The following is a 20,961-nucleotide window of genomic DNA, read 5'->3' on the forward strand; positions in this document are numbered from 1 at the left end:
CTGCTCTGAAATCCCTAAGGGCCCTCAGTGTTGCTGCTGACTGGAGAATCATTAGGTTTCCTCTTAACTCTTTCCCAATAACTTTTAAAGAAAAATGCTGCAGTTCAAGATAAGAGAGAAAGAATCAGAATGGAATATAGAAGTAAATTTTAAATAATCAAGATTACTGTGTCCAGCAGATTTTATCAATGAGTTCTTTCATCGTAATTCTGTCCCATTCTTCGGCATGTGGGGCATCCCATGGTGCATCCGCTGGAATCTACAGAGAAAGGTGTGATGGTTACTGCCCACTGCTCTGCCAAGATGCCCTAAGAAAAACCTCTGAAAATTGCTAAGTTTGGGATGGATACCCCTTTGGACTCTATGCCCTAATGCAGTTTCAATAATAATAACCACAACAACAATAACCACAATAATAGCTGCATATACATGCATGTATAAATATGTAATAAATTAATATGTAATACATATATAAAATTAATAAATTTTGATGATAATTATTATTTAAAGTTAACACCCATTTTTAAGTCCCCAATTTAAGTTTGACAGAGTGATGTTACAAAGCCTGAGACTAAGGCAAAAACCTTTAGAGAAACAAATATTTCTCTCCTTTAGAGAAACAAATATTTCTCTCCTTTACTACTAAAGTGGCATCACATATGGGTAAGACAACTATAAGCAGGATACCTGGTGAACATAAATCACTAGGTTCTCAGTGACATAGAGTGCAAAGAACACAGGCATTAGCATTAGATGGATGTAGGTTTGAATCCTGGTTCCCTTGCCGTGTGGTCTTGGGGAAATTACATAACCCCTTGGAACTAATTTCCCTCATTTATAAAGTGGAAATACTACCAACTTTGCAGAGCTGTTGGGTGTATTGGAAATGATCTGTATCATTATCCAGAGCAATGTTCCCTGTACTGTGGAAGGATATTAAAGAGCTGCTATTGTTATTTTAGAAACAGGTCATGTGCTGGCTGAACACACAGCTTACCTCCTTTCCCATGTTATCCATTGTCCGCCACAGATTGTTGTAATCCAGATATGCAATGGGGTTCCAGACTGGAGGGAAGGCACCGCGGAATGGGTAAGTTTTCCCCTATAACATAAAAACAAAAGGATAATGCGTTAAGTGAGGCCAGCATTTTAAAAACTCAAAACCAACCAGCCTAAGAGCCATTTTCAAAGTAACAGGATCCTAAAAATAATAGGTCTAGGTAGTTTTTAAGGCCTTATTTCTTAATTCAATTCTTTTTTTCTTTAAAAACAAACATCTTGTAAATCTGCATAAGGTCGCAATATCTACTAGTAAAATTTTGCATGAGATATTGATTTTTTTAATCAAATAAAAACATTAGATATTTTGTAGAAGGCCTACTGTGTGCACTTTACAACATTAATAGCTGTGTTGGATTTTTTTAGAAAGGAATAAAGCAAAACTCTTGACCATCAAGGCAGGGACACAAAACATATGAGCATTTGCATTCATGTGTGCACACTTGCAAGTGTGTGCACACACACTCCAACTGAGTAAAAATATATGCAGCCAGTAAGTGGACAAAGAAATAATTTTCTCCTCCACAGTAACAAATTCAAATAACCTTGGCAGATTACATGATCTGATTTCTTATCTGAAAATACTATGTTGTTATGCTGTAATACTTTTCAAGACTCCAAATTCTTTATCATCATTGCTAACATTTATTAAGATCTTTCTCCATGCCTGGCACTGGCCTAAGCTCTTCATATGCATTATATTATGTAATGTTTACCCCAACCCTGAAGAGGCAAGCACTATTAATATTCCAATTTTATAAATGAGAAAATTAAATCCTGGGGATATTAGCTAGAAAATAGGAGAAAGGAAATTCCCTGTTCCCAAAGCATTTGCTCATAAACATTAAGTTTTCCGGCTTCCCATGTGGTTGATGAAATGTTGAGATAGGCTTGTTCTAGAGACATCTTAAACCTCCCAAGAGAGAACTTTGAAATGTGAAACTTATAAACCTTCCATTCATATTTTTTATAATTCTAAAGAGTCAAAATGGAGACTAAAAAGCTCTGGGGTAAAAGACGATGCTGAGGAAACAAGGTCATCTTTGGAAAATGCCCAACTATATTCTGAGAGAAATGGGCAGAGACATTTTACCCAGAACACAAACATAGCCATGAAAAGGGGAGAGAATGAGATTAAGTAAGCTCACAGGCAGTCTTCACAACAGCTGGTTCTTGTTATAATTCTTCCCTTAATTAAAATTGGGAAATTTACATTTTCCTCTATGAGATGAATTTATATTCAAGTTAATAGTCTCATAAAAACTGATCTTTGCTTTGTAAAATTATTTAAAAAAATTAAATATGCTCAATTGTCTGAGGACATTAAGAAGAGTATTACAAATATAATTCAACAAAACATGTCCCACATTCCTAATGAAGTTCTTCTCAGGGCAATGCCAACCACAGTATGATTTCATGCAAGGTCCTAAAGACCCCATGAGCTTAACCTTGTTGAACAGAAGTGGCAGAAATGAAGAGTTCAGTGAGAGAGAAGAGTCTAGCTTGGCAATCTTTTTAGGAATGGGTGCCATGGAATATTCTAAGAAGATCATAAAGACCCACCATTACATTAATTTTTATCCTGCTGACAGAGGCACCAAGTTGATAAAGGGATTTTGTTAATTTCACTCAGCATTTTCTAGCTTCTCTGTTCTTGTTTCACAGAATAGCAAAATCTGCTAAAGAAATGCATATATGTAGAAACAATCACCTACATATCACCTCTGACAAGCCCCTGGAAGGCTTATTTCCTCGATGGCCTGCTTCTACACTAGATAACTCTTGAGATTACTTTGCGCATGTTTGAATCTCCGAAGTAGTGCAGTGGAGAGGGCTCAGAGATGTCTGTTAGCTGAGAACTGCCTGCTAATCCGATTTACTCAGCCTCTTAAATGTAACGTATAGTTTTCTCACAAAGGTATCAGCAGTTGCTCAATCCTAAATCACTTATCAGCAGAAATGCCTTTACAACCTAAAAGAGTGAGGCAGGAACTTCAGGAATACTTCCATATGTCTGCTGCTCTTTAAACATAAAAGGAAAAAGTCGAACAAAGGTCAAGTTCATTTTGTGCCTGTACTGTACTCTGAAACGCTCAGACCCTTCCAAAGTAGCCTTTAATCTTTAAAGGATAATATCTTTGATGCCGCAGAAATTGTTGATGTCCAGTAGAACACAGTGTCCTGGAAATTGTGCCCAAAACACTTCAGTCCCTTTGAGAAACCACAACCTCAATCTACCAATGTTCATAATAACAGGAGACTGTTGCCAGATGACGGGAGTTTATGGCTCCCACGTTATTTTTTATTGTTGTTCATATAAGATAAGCCAAGTTTATAATAAGTAAGTAACATTTACTGATTGGCATGTTAGAGTTTCATCTCTCTTTATTTTTATATTTTAGTTAAACAAAAGGAAGTGAGTGTTATTAAAGAGTATCATAGGCCACTGAGGAAAGCTGCCAACTATTTTTCTTTAATCATTTTGAAAATAAACAGATATATTCTGGATTGGTTTAGGAACATGTCCGTCCAACCCATTGGAATTACTTGGCTCCCTTCTAGTCCCACTGTTTTGTGACAACACTATAAGGGAAATCTTTTAGTGGTTTCTTTTCTATAGTTCACAATAATGCTTTAAATAAAGAAATAATCTAAAAAGAGATGCACTAAATAGGATGACAGTACTGTGTTGTATTAATAATTAATGCAGGTAGCCAAGGTCTCTTCAAACATGCATAGTTCTCCTCTACCGTGAAAAAGCCATCATAATAGATAAGGAAGAAATCTATCCCATTGGAATGTGCTGGTTCTCCCAAGTCTTCACCTGGTTCCCATTCTTTGCAATACCCTGACTCCCATCTACTGACTCCCCCAGAGCCCAATCCCCAGCTTTTTCCTTTTCCTCCGCCCAGCTGTTTCCCCAGGAACTCACCCACCATCTGGGTTTGTTATTATATTTGCACAACTGTTATGCTTTGCATTCTTCATGCCTCTGCTCCCTCTATGTTTATGAGTGCTGCCAAATTGTTATCTACAACCTTATACACACTTCAAGGGCTGGGAGCATGTTCCTGATGTTTGTTCATGCCCTGGTATTTCATCTTATTCTCAGCCCCTCAGCTAACACAGTGGGCACTTGAGTTGTACAGTCCCATCTTTGGGAAAAGATAACATTAAGCTCAGGTATAAATTATGATACATCGTCAAGAACAAAAGGTTTCAAGTAAATGGTTATGCCATCTTTCCCAAGGGATCCCAGTTATATAGAGAAATTACAAATAAAGGAATTACAATATAAATAATATGAGTTCTTCTGGAGGCTGTTGGGTAGGTAAAGATAATTGACAGAGCATTTTAACAGCTTTAAGTTATCATTCACATGCTCTATAGATCATCCATTTAAACTGCACAATGCAATGGTTTGGGGTATATTCAGAGTTGTGTAACCATCACATCTAATTTTACAACATTTTGTCATAGGAAGAAATCCTTACTCATTAATAATCACTCTCCATTCTCCCCCACCACATTTGAAGAACTTCCAAACTATTTTCCAAGGCAGCTGTACCACTTTACATTACCACCAGCAGTGTGTGAGGCTTCTAATTTCTCCTAATCCTTATAACACTAGTTACGGTCTATCTTTTTTTATTATAGCCATCCTGGTGGGTGCAAAGCAGTATCTTATCATTTTGACTTGCATTTCCCTATGACTAACGATGGCCAAAGTTAAATCAGGCTCAATGAGTGGAACGTCAGGCTGTTGAGCCCATCCTTGCTGTCATGACACTTTGTGTGTGGACCCACTGAGAAAGTGAGAGTGGAAAGCGATGGTGTGATGGCTTTATACTGTGTCAACTTATTCAGGCTGAACTGGATTTCCCAGAATTTTATTTCCTATATATTTCTGGTTAGGGTAGGTCACAAGATAGATTACGGGAGATTTAGAGAGCAAAAGTGAAGCAGCATTCATTTTGTTATTCCATTGTTCCTTGTCGCACAAGGTGGCCTATGGCACCTTGCCATTTTATACACTGTATTAAACTGACTTTCCTGACTAGTCTCAATGTACCTGAGAAGGACTATGCCTCACACATGTTTATCTCCTACAGTGTCTTGTAAATAGCAAGGTTCCAATAAATGCCCCTTAAATGAAGAAATAAAATGGGAGTATGGAATTCTTGCTTTTATAAGCCATCTCATATCACATTTAGCTCTCCCGTTTATGGGTACTACCAAATCGTTACCTACAACCTTTTACATACTTCAAGGGCTAGGAGGACATTCCCAGATGTTTGTATGTTCCTGGATGTTATTCTCAGCCCCTTTTCTCAAGACTTGCACAGCTAACAAAGTGGGCACTTGAGTGATGCAGTCCAATCCTATATTTTTTCTACACAAATGACTTTCTCTTTTCCCAACTCACACAAGACCTTCTAATGAATGCCAATTTAACACTACTTTTTATATCAGTTCCACACACATACTTTTTCTACAACAGCCATAATCAATATTACCTTAAAATTTAGTAGAATTCACTATGTGCAAGATGCTGAAGGGAAAAGAAAAAGATGGAAGACTCGGTTCCCTAGGGAACCTAAACTCTGAAAACATTTCCTATGTTAGCATTTCTCACTCTGATCTTCATGGAGATTATATGAAAACAGGTTCCATGGTCATACATTTGGGAATCCTGGCTTATAGTTAAATAGCTTAAACAAATTTTTTAACTGCCAGTCCTCATAGGACTCCTAATTTGCTAATGAACATCTTGGCCCTCAAAGACAGAATATGGAGTACTTCCAAAATTTATGTGACCAACAAAACCCTTCTTTGGCAAAGAACTTTTGGGATTAATGTTGCTAAGAAAATATTCCCTTAAGCATTCTTTCTTCCTATTCTGGCTGGCGCTGGCTGCAGCCTGGGAGAACATGGGAAAACATGGGCTAGAAAGAGGAGCTGCTAGAAGACTTATTTTCCAAATGCTATACATGGAAATATATTCTCATGTGTATCTCTCCTGGACAAGAGTGTACATCATCCCACAACAAGGAGTTGAATAAGAGACATAAAATGAAATCACCTGTATATTTGCCTAAAACTGAGAGTGCTCTGTGCTGAGTCTCTGGCCTGGACTTCTGCCCCTTGGCACTAGAGCTGGGCAGTACAGAGAGTGAGTGCGTCAGAACAGGTCAAGAGGGTCAAGGGGTGTTAACTGAGTGCCTTCGTCTTGTGCATCCTGGTGACTGGGCAGATGCAGTCCTGACCCTCTGGATGGAGTTATCTCAGACATGGCTCCTGTGATCGTGATGGTGAAGATAAGATGAGGATTTGCAGTGGGAGGGAGGGTGGACCAGGAGCCATCAGAGTCTTAGCACAGTCTTTCCAACATTTATACATCAGAAAAATATTTATTTTTAAATCTATAGATTGGGAAAAGTCACAGATACTCATGACTTCTTTGGTGGGTGCCCAAATAATTATGTAGATTAGCAACTTCACCCAAGTCTGTGCTATTTTTATAAATCACTGCTGGTCAGCAAGTGTGAGCCAATAGTGATTTTTTCCCCCATCGTCTCTAAAGCCTGATGCTTTTACAGAGACATTTATCTGCTGAATATGGCAGTGGAAACTAGGCCATGGGGTACTTTGGCAAACACACAAAATTAAATCTCAGCCTGATGTTTACTGGGTATAATTTGAGCCTGACAAATTACATGAGAGCTATGGGAATGAAATGAAATAGTGGTTCAGTAATTGTTGTGTTTGTTTGAAAAATCTAACAGGCAAAGTCTTTTAAATGGAAAGGACTCAGTTCCACAGCTTTCAGGATCAAAGTGTTCATTACATTTAAGTATAATTTACACTAACAATTTCTGTGATCCCATCTAGAATTATTTTCTTCTGGTTGCATTAAGCTCAAACACAAAGCAAAAAACAAAATGATCGCACCAGTCTGCATTCCCACCAGCAGTGCACAAAGGTTCCTTTTTCTCTGCATTCTCGCCAGCACTTGTCCTTTGATTTGTTGATGATAGCCATTCTGGCAGGTATGAGATGGTACCTCATTGTTGTTTTGATTTGCATCTCTCTGATGATTAGTGACTTTCAGCATGTTTTCATATGTCTATTGGCCTTTCTTCTGTCTTCTTTTGAAAAGAGTCTGTTTAGGTCCGTTTCCCATTTTTTGATTGGGTTATCTTCCTTTTGTTAAGTTGTATGAGTTCCCAGTAAATAATGGAGATTAAACCCTTATCGGTGATAACATTGGCAAATATGTTCTCCCATACAGTGGGCTTTCTGGTTGTTTAGTTGATGGTTTCTTATGCTGGGCAGAAGCCTTTTATTTTGATGTAGCCCCACTTGTTTATTTTCTCTTTAGTTTCCATTGCCCTAGGACAGTGGTTGGCAAACTGTGGCCCCTTCAGTGTGGCTCTTCCACAAAATACCACGTGCGGGAGCACATGCACAGTGCGATTGAAACTTCATGGCCACACTCAAGGGGCCAAAGAGACACATGTGGCTCGCGAGCCACAGTTTGCTGACCACTGCCCTAGGAGGTGAATCGGTGAAGATATTGCTTTGGCATATGTCTGATATTTTGCTGCCTGTGGATTCCTCTAATATTTTTATGGTTTCCCATCTTCTGTTTAAGTCCTTTATCCATTTTGAGTTTATTTTTGTGTATGGTGTAAGTTGGTGGTCTAGTTTCATTTTTTTTGCATGTATCTGTCCAATTTCCCAGCATCATTTATTGAAGAGACTATCTTGACTCCATTGTGCACTGCTGTTGGGAATGCAGACTGGTGCAGCCACTGTGGAGAACAGTATGGAGTTTCCTCAAAAATCTAAAAATGGAACTCCCATTTGACCCAGTGATCCCACTTCTAGGAATATATCCCAAGAAACTAGAAACACCAATCAGAAAGGATATATGCACCCCTATGTTCACTGCAGCACAATTTACCATAGCTAAGATTTGGAAACAGCCTAAGTGCCCATCAGCAGATGAGTGGATTAGAAAACTGTGGTACATCTACACAATGGAATACTATGCCACTATAAAAAGAAGGAATTCTTACCATTTGCAATAGCATGGATGGAACTGGAGAGCATTATGCTAAGCAAAATAAGCCAGTCAGAGAAAGATAAATATCACATGATCTCACTCACTTGTGGAATATAATGAACAATATACACTGATGAACAAAAACAGACCCAGAGACAGTGAAGCATCAATCAGACTGTCAAACCTCAGAGGGAAGGTAGGGGAGGGTGGAGGTAAGGGGGAGAGATCAACCAAATGACTTGTATGCATGCATATAAGCCTAACCAATGGACACAGACACTGGGGGGGGGAGGGTGAGGGCATGAGTGGTGGGGGGTGGGGGCAATGGGGGGATAAGGACACATATGTAATACCTTAATGAATAAAGAAAAAAATAAAACAAAATGAAATGCTATGAAAAAGTACTAGACTGTTCAAATACAAGGTACCAATATTATTATCATTATTTGTCTCTTTGGTTTCAAGTTCTGTGTTCGCTAAGGTTAGTTATCAACTGAATTATCTATCTGTCTGTCTCTCTCACACACACTTCTATAGGACCATAAACCAAATACTTGTACTCCAGTAACTTTCTCCCATCTCTAAAGTAAGGATAACTGTCACTTACTGAAACTCTGTGGTCCACTAGGTTTTCAAGTTATTTGTTCATTGAGTTTGACACAGTAGTGAAAACCCTTGGAGCCTACACCTGAGAGAGAAGGCTATATAGCAGCATCGATCCTGGGAAGTGGCAGGACAGGACTATGACAAAAAAAGATGTTCTGGTTGTGTCAGAGTGAGCTCATAGGACAATGAAACTTCCCTTCTTCCGCAAGTGCCCAGCATGGAGCAGGTATGGAATTCATGGGACATGATACGTTTTTTAAGGTTTCAACAGTTAGAAGGCTCTTCTGCAAAAGTTGGAACATTCTGGACCAATGATTAAGCCTTTTGGTTGAGGGAGTGGGTGCATACTGTGGTAGAGATAGTGGCTTCAGAATAGGGAGGAAGTAGAAAGCAAGAAGTGGGGAGGAAGGAGGAGATGTCAACTTCAAACTGACAACTACATTCCAACCTGAAAGGTCAAAACCTCCAGAAGTTGGGTTATCATGGAAACTAGAGCAACTATTTCTCTTGAGGAATCTGCTTATGTAATGTTTCATTCTGTTCACAAGGTTCTTTTTGCCATTAGCCAAAATGTTGAAGCTCCAGTTGAGGAGGTGATTGCAAAGTTCCACAGCCTAGTGCAGTGATGGCGAACCTATGACACACGTGTCAGAGGTGACACACGAACTCAATTTTTTTGGTTGATTTTTCTTTGTTAAATGGCATTTAAATATATAAAATAAATATCAAAAATATAAGTCTTTGTTTTACTATGGTTGCAAAGATCAAAAAATTTCTATATGTGACACGGCACCAGAGTTAAGTTAGGGTTTTTCAAAATGCTGACACGCCGAGCTCAAAAGGATCGCCATCACTGGCCTAGTGAGAGAAATCCTTTGTCTGGCTTAAACCAAGGCAGGAGGGGGGATTCTAAACTACTACTCAATTTCTGCAGTAATTAACCCCCTATTAAAAATGAATGGCAGATGAAAAGAGTTCTGTGGACTGATTATGGTAGTACAACAGTGTGAATGTACTTAATGTCATTGAAATTTACACCTAAACATGGTTCAGATGGTAATTTTTTTGTGTTACGATGTGCCACAATTATTTAAAAATTAATGGAAGGAAAATCCTATATAATAAAAGGGTAATATGCAAATTGATCGAACAGCAGAATGACTGGTCGCTATGACATGCACTGACCACCAGGGGCAGATGCTCAACACAGGAGCTGCCCCCTGGTGGTCAGTGCACTCCCATAGGGGGAGCACCGCTGAGCCACAAGCCAGGCTGAGGGCTGGTGAGCGCAGCGGGGTGGTGGGAGCTTCTCCTGCCTCCGTGGCAGCACTAAGGGTGTCCGACTGAGGGCTCCCGGACTGAGAAAGGGCTCAGGCTGGGCTGAGGAACTCCTCCCCCCCACCTCCACCCCCAGTGCACAAATGTGCACTGGGCTTCTAGTATTTAATAATTAAGCTGAGTTTGCTACATATTGGGCTGTCACTTCAACTGAATAGAAACTTTATTCTCTTGGAAACTAAATCAGAGGCTTACCCCTAAAAGTTTATAGGGGAATAAAAAAAGTCTTTGAGAGAAAATGGCTAACGCTGACCAAGCTTTCTAAAGAAGGCTTTAAGACTAATTTCTGTCACTAAGCTTTCCTGTGACTACAAGAAGTAAATGAAGTCTTTTAAAAATGGAGGTGAAAAACAAGCTTTTTTACAAGCTACATCAATATACCTTTATACTGAATACTTGATAGATCAAAATGAAAATACATAAACATTTTTAGTCTCTCTGCTTTTGAAAACCTACAGACAATTGTAATTTAGAGAGAAAACAATCCTTCTTGCATTACCTCATTTCTACAATCAAAATTTCTTATCACGAGCACAAGCCCATTACCTTTTGCCTATCCTTACCTAATTGTCCTTTTTCCATCTTTTACCCTGATTTATAAAAATTACTTTAAATCCACTTTTTCTTTCTTTTGTTTTAAACAAGGCAGAGTATAATGGCATACAATAAAATACTATTATCTTGAATACTAGAAGCCCAGTGCACAAAAATTTGTGCACTGGGGGGGAGGGGGTCCCTCAGCCCGGCCTGTGCCCTCTCGCAGTCTGGGACTGCTCCCCAGGGGATTGGGCCTAAGCTGGCAATCAGAGATCCCTCTGGAAGCCTGGGAGCCCTCGGGGATGTCCACTTGCCAGTGGGGAGCAGGCCTAAGCTGCAGTTGGACATCCTTAGCGCTGCTGAGGAGGCGGGAAAGGTTCCCACCACCACTGCTGTACTGGCAGCCATCAGCCTGGCTTGTGGCTGAGCAGAGCTCCCCCTGTGGGAGCACACTGACCACCAGGGGGCAGCTCCTGCATTGAGCGTCTGCCCCCTGGTGGTGTGTGCCATAGTGACCAGTCATTCCCAGTTGTTCTGCTGTTAGGGTCAGTTTGCCTATTACCCTTTTAGTATATAGGATAGAGGCCTGGTGCATGGGTGGGGGCCGGCTGGTTTGCCCTGAAGAGTGTCTGGATCAGGGTGGGGGTCCCACTGGGGTGCCTGGCCTGCCTGGGTGAGGGGCTGATGGCTGTTTGCACCTGGTCACACCCCCTTCAGGGCAATCCATCTGGTAGTCTTCAGCCTGTGAAGTGTAACTGCTCACTGAAGGCCAGTGGGGCTCCAGATCTGGAACTCAGGAACTTCTCAAGAAAAGAGAAGAAGCCTCTCTGGTGAATGGCACCACATAAGGCTCCCAGGCACACATGTCATGCCTCAGGAGCCCCTGCTGCCAAAATGGCAGGTCATTTTTGTCATGTCTTAGAACAGTTCATTAGAGGAGTTCACAAGTTGACTTTCTGCCCATTAAATAAGGAGAAAAGTGGTGTAGCCCACAGAACCCTGAGCTTAAGAGCTGGAAAGCCTCATTTTGGCTCCTAAATTCCCTGAGCCTCTGTTTTCTTATCTTTAATATCGGGAGGGGGGTAGGATAATGTTTATTACTTGGGAAGCTCAAATGAGGTAACTCAGAAGGGGTGAATTTAGGTGATGAATAAAAAGGAGACAAAGACATGATAAGTAGCATCTCTACAAGTACCTAAACACCTTTAAATTCTTGTGTTCCCTACTGAGAGGGATTGAAAGTAAAAGTATAACTTTCTTTAAAGACAAAACAAACACATTCTGTGAACTGGTATGGAAAGGTGGTAAATAAATGTCCCTAGCCCTGGCCATGTGGCTCAGTTGGGTAGAGCGTTGTCCCATACACCAAAAGGTTGTGGATTTGATTCCTGGTCAGGGCTCATACCTAGGTTGCAGGTTTGATCCTGGTCAGGATGTGTATGGGAGGCAACCAATGGATGTTTCTCTCTCACATTTCTCTCTCACATTTCTCTCTCACATTTCTTTCTCTCTCTCTCTCTCTCTCTCTCTCTCTCTCTCTCTCTCTCTCTCTCTCTTCCCCTCCCTCCCTCCCTCCCTCCCTTCTCAGGTGCGGATTAAAAATAATAATAAATAGATAAATAGCTAAATGTCCCTAATCCAAAAGAAACACTATTGTAAGCAAGGGGTCCAACACATACGTGGCAAACATTAAAACAAACAACAACAAAAATAAATACATCTTCTGCTTTCAACAAAGCCTACTGACTAAACAAAAGTTCACCTCTTAGCAATAACAACAAGGAATTACTTAGCATTCCACATTCTGAAAAGCCTTTGATTACAGTTGTTGGCATAGAAACCTGGAGTAAATAGCTATGGGAAGAACAGATTAAGTGCAAGGAAAAAATGCTTGCTGAGTTGTTACTATCAGGAAAGCATTCGTTGTTTCAAATGAATCTTTATCACACCATTCTCTAAAAAAGACTGTGTGGTATACATTTATACTTTCTAATTTTACTTGGAGAGGATGTGAAAAGCAGAGAGAAAGTCAGAATGCACGAATATGCCAATTTATCCTTCAAATCACCTCTGAAAAACGTGTTGCTCCTCCTCTGGTAGTGTTCTCCATCTCCACCCCCTACCTGCACTATAATGCTATAATGATCTGAAGGATCCGATGGGGAAAAAAATCAAGCATTTCCTCCTTTCTCCCCAAGACCTGGCAGTGCAAAACTTAACAGAAAGGTTCCACAACCCAATGAAACTCACTTGTAAAACAATCATAATAATGTGCATTTTATTTACTAATACAAATAATGAATGAATCAATCCAAGAGGTATTCAATTCCATCTGCTCCCCTTACAACATCCAAAGAAAAAGAATCATTACAGAGGACATTTTAAACCTATCTAGCTAATGCCACTTCAAATCCACATTTTAGGTTAAACATACATGATTAATTTATATTAATTTCACAAATCAGAGCTAATCTCCCAAATAAAGCCATATCCAATTCATAATATTCATAAAACCTGTTCACTGTCAATACCAGTCAAGAACCTTTTATATAATAACTAGGAGCCCAGCACACGATTCAAAATCGTGCGGCGCCGCCCACCCTCTAGTCAGGCCCTGACTGGCTCTCTGGTCCCTGCAGCAGCAGCAACCGCAGCCGGTCCAGCCTTGCCTCCCTCTCCAGCCCTTGAAGCAGCCATGGCCATGGCCGCTGCTGATCAGGCCCTCCCCCAGAGCAGGCTCACAGAGGACCCTGCCACCCCACCCCCAACGCTGCACGCGCAACCTCCTCCTGTCTGGTCGACCCGTTACATTACGGCATCCCGGTTAATTAGTATGTATGTGTGTGTGTGTGCGCGTGTGTATGTGTATGTATGTAGGAACTACTAAACCAAAATTAGAATATGGGTTCTCTTCACAAGATTCATGAAGGACAAAGGCAGAAATGCTGGGTATAATTTTTTTAACCCTCACCTGGGGATATGTTTTTATTGACTTGTAGATGGCCAGATCCATGTGAGCAGCAACTTAGATCATGTGCCCACCACTGTGGTTCCAGCCTGGAATGATATCTAGTCCAGAGTAGACTGCTTCAGGGAACCAGATGGTGAGATACCTTCCAATGGACTTGTGTTCAGCCCAAAAATATTGGAAGGCCAGTACACTTCATTCAGGACCCTCGGTGTCATTCCCTAAGCCACATTTTGGAATCACAAAGAGAGTGCAGTCAGGTGGTAGGCAGACTGTTACTAGTTATATAGCCTGTAACATCACTTTACCTTCTGACCCTCTGTCTTCTCCTGTGTAAAAAGTAGATAACCATGTCTGCCCAACAGGGTGGGTGCAAGTGTTTAAGGAGTTGATGTATAAAAAACAATTAAGTGTTTATTGTGAGGCTCACAGAAAAAAAAAATCTCTCAGCACCTGAAAGTTAGGGAGGAAGAGATTATGAGCATGAATCTGCTGCTCAGGTTCTAGGGCAGCGGTTCTCGACCTGTGTGTCGCGACCCCTTTGGCTGTCGAACGACCCTTTCACAGGGGTCTCCTAAGACCATCCTGCATATCAGATATTTACATGACGATTCATCACAGTAGCAACATTACAGTTATGAAGTAGCAACGAAAATAATTTTATGGTTGGGCCACAACATGGGGAACTGTATTTAAAGGGCCAGAAGGTTGAGAACCACTGTTCTAGGATAACCATTAGCTTCATTTGCTTCCCAACTGGACTGGAGAGTAAATGTACATGACTACTTAACTACTAGTTAAGTGCAAAGGATTTGGTCTCTCTTTCTATATTAAATGTACTAATACATATAAAAGTACTCAATATGTTAGCTGCTATTATTCTTACCATTGTCATTACTTACCAGCCCAGAGAAAAGCCATGCCCTGCAGAAAAGAGGAAGTGGAAAGCAACAGGGATTTTTCCTTCTTGATTGTGGCCTATTGAAGCCAGTTTTCCTAAACACTTTTTATACGTTTTTTACTCCTTTGTTGACCTCTGAACCCATAGTTTTTCTAAAAGCTACTGGTTTGTTTGTTTTTCCCATATGTCACTGCCAAGATTCTCCCAAGCATCCCAAACCATGTGGCTATCAGTTTCCCAAGATTCCTGACCTACCTGATTGGGCACTGGTGTGCATACCTCACAAGCATCCCTAACGCCTAGCCCCAAAAGGCCTGGGAGACACTAGTGACTAGACCAGCCGTGGGCAAACTACGGCCCGTGGGCCGGATCCGGCCCGTTTGAAATGAATAAAACTATTGAAAAAAAAGACCATACCTTTTTATGTAATGATGTTCACTTTGAATTTATATTAGTTCACACAAACACTCCATCCATGCTTTTGTTCCGGCCCTCCGGTCCAGTTTAAGAACCCATTGTGGCCCTCGAGTCAAAAAGTTTGCCCACCCCTGGACTAGACTCACCTAATTGCCTGGAGTTTAGTGGGGGGACAGCTGTGTATATTGAGAAGTGATGTGGATGCTGGCATGGGAATCCTGATTTTAGAATGAGTAAGCAACCCCTGCCCTAGTGATGCTAGTTCCAGGATGTGGGCTGCAATGTCAGATTGGAAACCTGCCTTCTCAAGACACAGTTCCAGGCTCCAGCTGCTCTGTTTGGCTTCACTAAGACAGAAAAACACTGGCGACAGCTGCTGCTTCTTGAGTGGATATCAGCATTTAGAGTTTAAACAATCATGTGTTTAAACAGCAGGGAGCTGCACAGCCAAGCTAGACTTTGCCAGAGTCAAGCCTAGGTACAGAGGAAATTATCAAGGTGTGTAAAGAAATGCCAGATAAGAAGAAAAATAAAGCCCCAGCCTAGCTGGTTTGGCACAGTGGATAGAGCGCTGGCCTGCAGACCAAAGGGTCCCAGGTTCAATTCCGGTCAAGGGCACATGCCTGGGTTGCAGCCTCGATGCCCCCGATCCTGCAGGAGGCAGCCAATCAATGATTCTCTCTCATCATTGATGTTTTTATTTCTCTCTCCCTTTCCTTTCCTCTCTGAAATCAATAAAAAATATATTTTAAAAAAGAAGAAGAATGAATAACCTAGTCAAAGTCTTAAAAAGTGGCCTCTGCCAGGCCAATGTGGCTCAGTGGATTGAGCATCATCCCATGCACCAAGAGGTCACTGGTTCGATTCCCAGTTAGGGCACATGCCCCAATAGGGGCATGCAGGAGGCAGCCGATTGATGTTTCTCTCTCATCAATGTTTTTCTCTCTCCCTCTCCCTTCCCCTCTGTCTAAAAAAACTATTAAAAACATGTTTTAAAAAAGTGACCCCAAACTATTGTGTTTCTTGGGACCTTAGAATTGCATCACAGGTGCCTCAAGGGCTTCCAGGGGCTCCGTGTGTGTGTGTGTGTGTGTGTGTGTGTCTATCACAGGCACCCCATACTCCAGAGAGGGGAGGACAGGAAACTGAGAGGTTGGACGGGGGTGGGGGTGAACCCTTCCCGGGCCACACTGGGTGATGTGGAAGAGAGCCAAGCTGAGGCAGCACCTCTTGCAGTAACTCCAGGAGTTCACAGACATTTTTTTAAGGTAAAGAAAACAGAAAAGAAAGGCAGAATACTACTTGAAAGCCAACAACCTATTTTTATGAATGCTTTTAGAAAAAAAGTCAAAAACCAAACCAAACATCTTCCCAAATACAATACTCCCCCATTGGTCCCTTGAGTAAAATATCAGGCTTACCTTGACATATTGTACAACACATTCGTTTACATTCACTTTGTAAGTTTTTAGGCCCAGCTCCTTAGACAACCTCAGGATCCTGTTCTGGGTGGGTCCCACATAAGCCCCGCCAACATCTACGTAATCAACATGTTTATTCTGCAAAGAGAAAAAAGTGTTCAGAAGACTTTAGTTAAAACTTGAAAAAGAAAGTTTGTCTTAAGATAATAAAGCATTTATTTTTTATAACTTAAATGTGCTTGACATCTCTCTGATAAATTGCAACTCAAAAATAGCAGTCCTTTCTCTTCCACTCATAAATCCTGTATGATATTTATCACCAATCAAACCCATTTGCATAGTTATTGGTGAGGCCAATTCAACAATGACATACATAAAGAACAAAGAACACTGTAATATATCCTGCCAATCTAGGATCTTTTTAAAGTGTTCAGGTTACTTTATATGCTTTTCTTTGGGGTATGTTGCTGGAGGAGTCACCCAAGGATTTATTAGGCCCAGTTCTCTGATTTCCAAAGATGAAATCTTAAATCAGCCTACGCTGATGGGCTCTTTAGCTGATTTTAAAACACTTGCAGGGAAGAATGCATCATAGGAAAAAGAGTGCAAAAAGGTATTAAAAAGATTCATATACCTTACAAATTAGTTGATAAGTAGGCAAGGGTTCTTTCTTAAACTGTATTTTACTTTACTCCTCTTAAATGCAGTTCTCCATTTTCCCAGCTTCTTTTTTATTCACACATTCCCCAATGATTTAATCAGTAAATTAAATATTGGTGAGTTATAAGTCCTTCATGTTTTTGTAATAACTTCATATGTGTCTTACTACTTTGTTGTTTATACCAGTTCTTATTCATGTTACCTCTTCTCCTTGTTTGCCTAATTATATTTTATTGCATGCCAGTCATTGAATTTGAAAAACATGGACAAACTTTTAATCCTAGGAGATGATATCTTTCTTAGAAACGATTCATGTCTGCTTCTGCCCAACACCTAGGTTTGCTAACAATACCAGGTAACTTTATTGCATTTTCTGTCCTGAAGGATTTGAAGCTGGGATGAAATGCACACATGGGCTAATACTTGTGCAATTTGCCCTTAGTCCTAGGACACAGTCCAGCCCAAAGCACAAGGAGTTTGCCAACACTTTCCTCCACACACAAACACTTTTCTGAACTCTGGACTTGACCTTCAGTTGCCCTAGCTTTGTAAGACTTTTGAAAGTACTATTCAGCCTCTCACTTGCTTCTTCAGTGGTCAGCAAACTCCTCCCTCTCCACCATACTGGTAGGGGGATAAGTAGGTCAGTCTTTTCCTTCTGGATGTAGAAGGGTTGGGACAATTTACCTACTCTGTTATTTCCATAATATTATCAAGTATTATTCAACCTTGACTTCCTAAAGTAACCCAATCTCATATTATCTTATTATTGCAGGAAATGCTTTGCTAACTTTTTGTTCAAGCTTTTTGTTTATGTTCATAAATGAGATTGGGATCCTCCCATGATTTTTTCTTCTACCGCCCTTGTCTATTTTAATATACAAAATTAATTAATATACAAAATTAATTAAATGATCTCTTTGAACATTAGGTAGGACACACCTATAGAGCTATCTAGGGTTAGTGTTTTCATTGTGGGAAAATAAACTAAAAATTCAATTTATTTTGAGGCAAAAGCACTACTCATACTTTCTATGTCTTCTTAACTCAGTGTTAATTTTAAATTATATTTTTCTTGTGATGTATGCATTTTGTGTATGCTTCAAAACTATTGGTTTAAAGTTCATGACATCTTTTCATTTATTTATTCTTTATTACATCAGTAGTTATATCTTCATTTTTATCCCTTTCATTATTTTTTGATGTCTCTTTTGTCTTTAAAAATATTATGAGTTATCTCTTTTCCATAAATCTCTTCAAAGAATCAACCTTTGTGTCACTGATCCTCTTTAATAGGTATTTATTTTCTTATCATTTATCTATGCTATTTTTTCCCTCTTTAGGATTTATTAGACTCTGAATTTTCTACTTGTATGCTTAGTTTATTCATACTGAGCTTTTTCCCCCATTTCTTTTTAGGCTATAAATTTTCCTCTAAGTATTGTTTTAGTTATATCCATAACTTTATTCTATTATTTCCATTATTGTGCAGTTCTAAGTATTTTCAAATTTCTATTACACTTTCTCTCTGAATCCATGTTTCTAAAAGTCCTATTGTATTTTAATTTCCATAGATGAAACGGTTTTTAATTATGTTTCTGTCATAACTGTATTGTGGTCAAAGAATGTGGTTTATATGATAACAATTCTTGAGGCTCACTTTATGACAATCACATGGTCAATTTTCAAAGATTTTCCCACTTTTACACAACATACAGTCTATAAGCTTTATGCATATTCTATACACATTCATTAGAATAACATTGTGTTCAGCCTTTTTTGTTTGCTTACTTTTTTAGAAATGTATGCTTAAAATCTCTTCTATAGGGCATTTATAATTTATTTTATTTTACTTAATCCCTACACATATTTCACCCAGCCCCGCAACCTTCCACCCCCCCCCACCGCCCCCCCCCCCGTCCCTCTGACAGCTATAAGCTATAGTCTGTTATCTATCTACTAGGGGCCTGGTGCACGAAATTCGTGCACTGGGTGGTGGTGGGGGGAGTGTCCCTCAGCCCAGCCTGCCCCCTCTCACATACTGGGAGCCCTCAGGCGTCGACCCCCATCACCCTCCGATCACCTGATCGGCCCCTTGCCCAAGCCTGACGCCTCCGCCAGAGGTGTCAGGCTTGGACAGGGGACCCCCAACTCCCCCCATCACTGGCTCTGACCCCCGCCCAGGCCTGATGCCTCTGGCCCAGGAATCATGCCTGGGCAGGGGACCCCCATCTCCCTCTGATCGCCGCCCAAGCCTGACGCCTCTGACCCAGGCTTCAGGCCTGGGCAAGGGGACCATCATATCCCCCCAATACCTGGCTCCGCCCCCCACCCAGGGGACCCCCCAACCCCCTCCGATTGCTGGCTCCGCCCCCCCGCCCAGGCCTGATGCCTCGGCCAGAGGAGTTGACCCTCATCACTCTCCAATCGCCGATCACCAGATCGGCCCCTTGCCCAGGCCTGAGGCCTCCAGCAGAGGTGTCAGGCCTGGGCAGGGGACCCCCAGCTCCCCGCGATCTCCTGCTCTGCCCCTGCCCCCCGCAGTTGCAGGCTCCGCACCTGCCCAGGCCTAACACCTCTGGCCGAGGCGTCCGGCCTGGGCAGCGGGGACCCACAGGGCAGCAGCACCACAATCTCCCACTCTGCCCCTGCCCCCCGCAGTTGCAGGCTCCGCCCCTGCCCCCACAGGACGCCTCTGGCTGAGGCGTCCGGCCTGGGCAGCGGGACCCGCAGCGGCCCGCGATCGCTGGCTCCGCTTTAGGCCTGGGCAAGGGACCCCTAGCTCCCGGGACTGCCAGCTTCGACCGTGCCCAGCTCCCATCGCTGGCTCCACCCCTACTTCCTGCTATCACTGGCCAGGGTGGCAAAGGCGCCCGATTCTCCGATCATGGCTGGGGGGCAGGGCAAAGGCGGCCCTGGGGCAAAGAGTCTGCCCCCCCGACTCTTAGCTCCCCCCTGGGTTTCCGATCACTGTCAGTGGCAGGGGGCTTCTTCCTGCTTTCCCTTTCGCCTCCCTGAATTGTGCCTACATATGCAAATTAACCGCCCTCTTTGTTGGTAATTAATTTGCATATCGCCCTGATTAGCCAATGAAAAGGTTATCGGTCGTACGCCAATTACCATGATTCTCTTTTATTAGTGTAGATAAGTCTGCATCTATTTTGTTAGTTTATTTTGTTCATTAACTTCCAAATGTAAGCAAAATAATATGGTATTTGCCTTTCTCTCACTGGCTTATTTCACTCAGCAGGGCATTGTAAGGACACTGGCTTTTACTCTGAGTGAGGAGAGCCATTGAAAGGTCTTCACCAGAAAAGTACCAAGGTCTGATTTAGATTAGGAAGGCTCATTCTAGATGCTGCAATAGGACTTGATTATAAGAAGCAATTGTGAAAGCAGGGAAATCAGTTAGAAGGCTATTGTAGTAATTTGCCCTAGAGATGAATTCTGGGTATATTCTAGATCTATTCTGAAGGCAGAGCTAAAAGAATTTCCTGACAGAATGAATGTTGAGCATGAATCCACATTTTTAAAAAATTTGCCATCCTGATATGAGGAAGGCTGCTGGAATAGCGATGTTGATGAAGATGATCAAAAGTTCAATTTAGGTATGTTAAATTTGAGATATCTGTTCAACGTCTAGGAGACCTGCAAATTTCTAACTTCCTCAACAGAGCAGCATATATATTTTATTCAGCATTTTACTTACTTCAATGGGGAGTTAATCGCGGTTTCCATTAACTCAGTGGTTCTCAACCTTCTGGCCCTTTAAATACAGTTCCTCATGTTGTGACCCAACCATAAAATTATTTTTGTTGCTACTTCATAACTGTCATGTTGCTACTGTATGAATCGTAATGTAAATATCTGATATGCAGGATGGTCTTAGGAGACCCCTGTGAAAGGGTTGTTCGACCACCAAAGGGGTCGCAACACACAGGTTGAGAACCGTTGCATTAACCAGAAATGAAGTGTTCCTTTGACC

The 20,961-nt window shown here is 41.4% G+C and overlaps 1 protein-coding gene across 1 annotated transcript in view; it reads right to left on the reverse strand.

Annotated features, from left to right (window-relative positions):
* LOC308536139 (amine oxidase [flavin-containing] A-like) overlaps positions 1-20,961 on the reverse strand; it is a 59,209-nt gene that overhangs the window by 19,791 nt on the left and 18,457 nt on the right. The window contains exons 3-5 of the mRNA XM_081115188.1: positions 16,317-16,454; positions 998-1,102; positions 168-259 (exon numbers count right to left, since the gene is read on the reverse strand). Coding sequence (XP_080971314.1) covers positions 168-259; positions 998-1,102; positions 16,317-16,454 — 335 coding nt within the window. The remainder of the gene's footprint in view (positions 1-167; positions 260-997; positions 1,103-16,316; positions 16,455-20,961) is intronic.

Source organism: Myotis nattereri (assembly GCF_964212035.1).
Source record: "Myotis nattereri genome assembly, chromosome: X".
Lineage (NCBI taxonomy): Eukaryota > Metazoa > Chordata > Mammalia > Chiroptera > Vespertilionidae > Myotis > Myotis nattereri.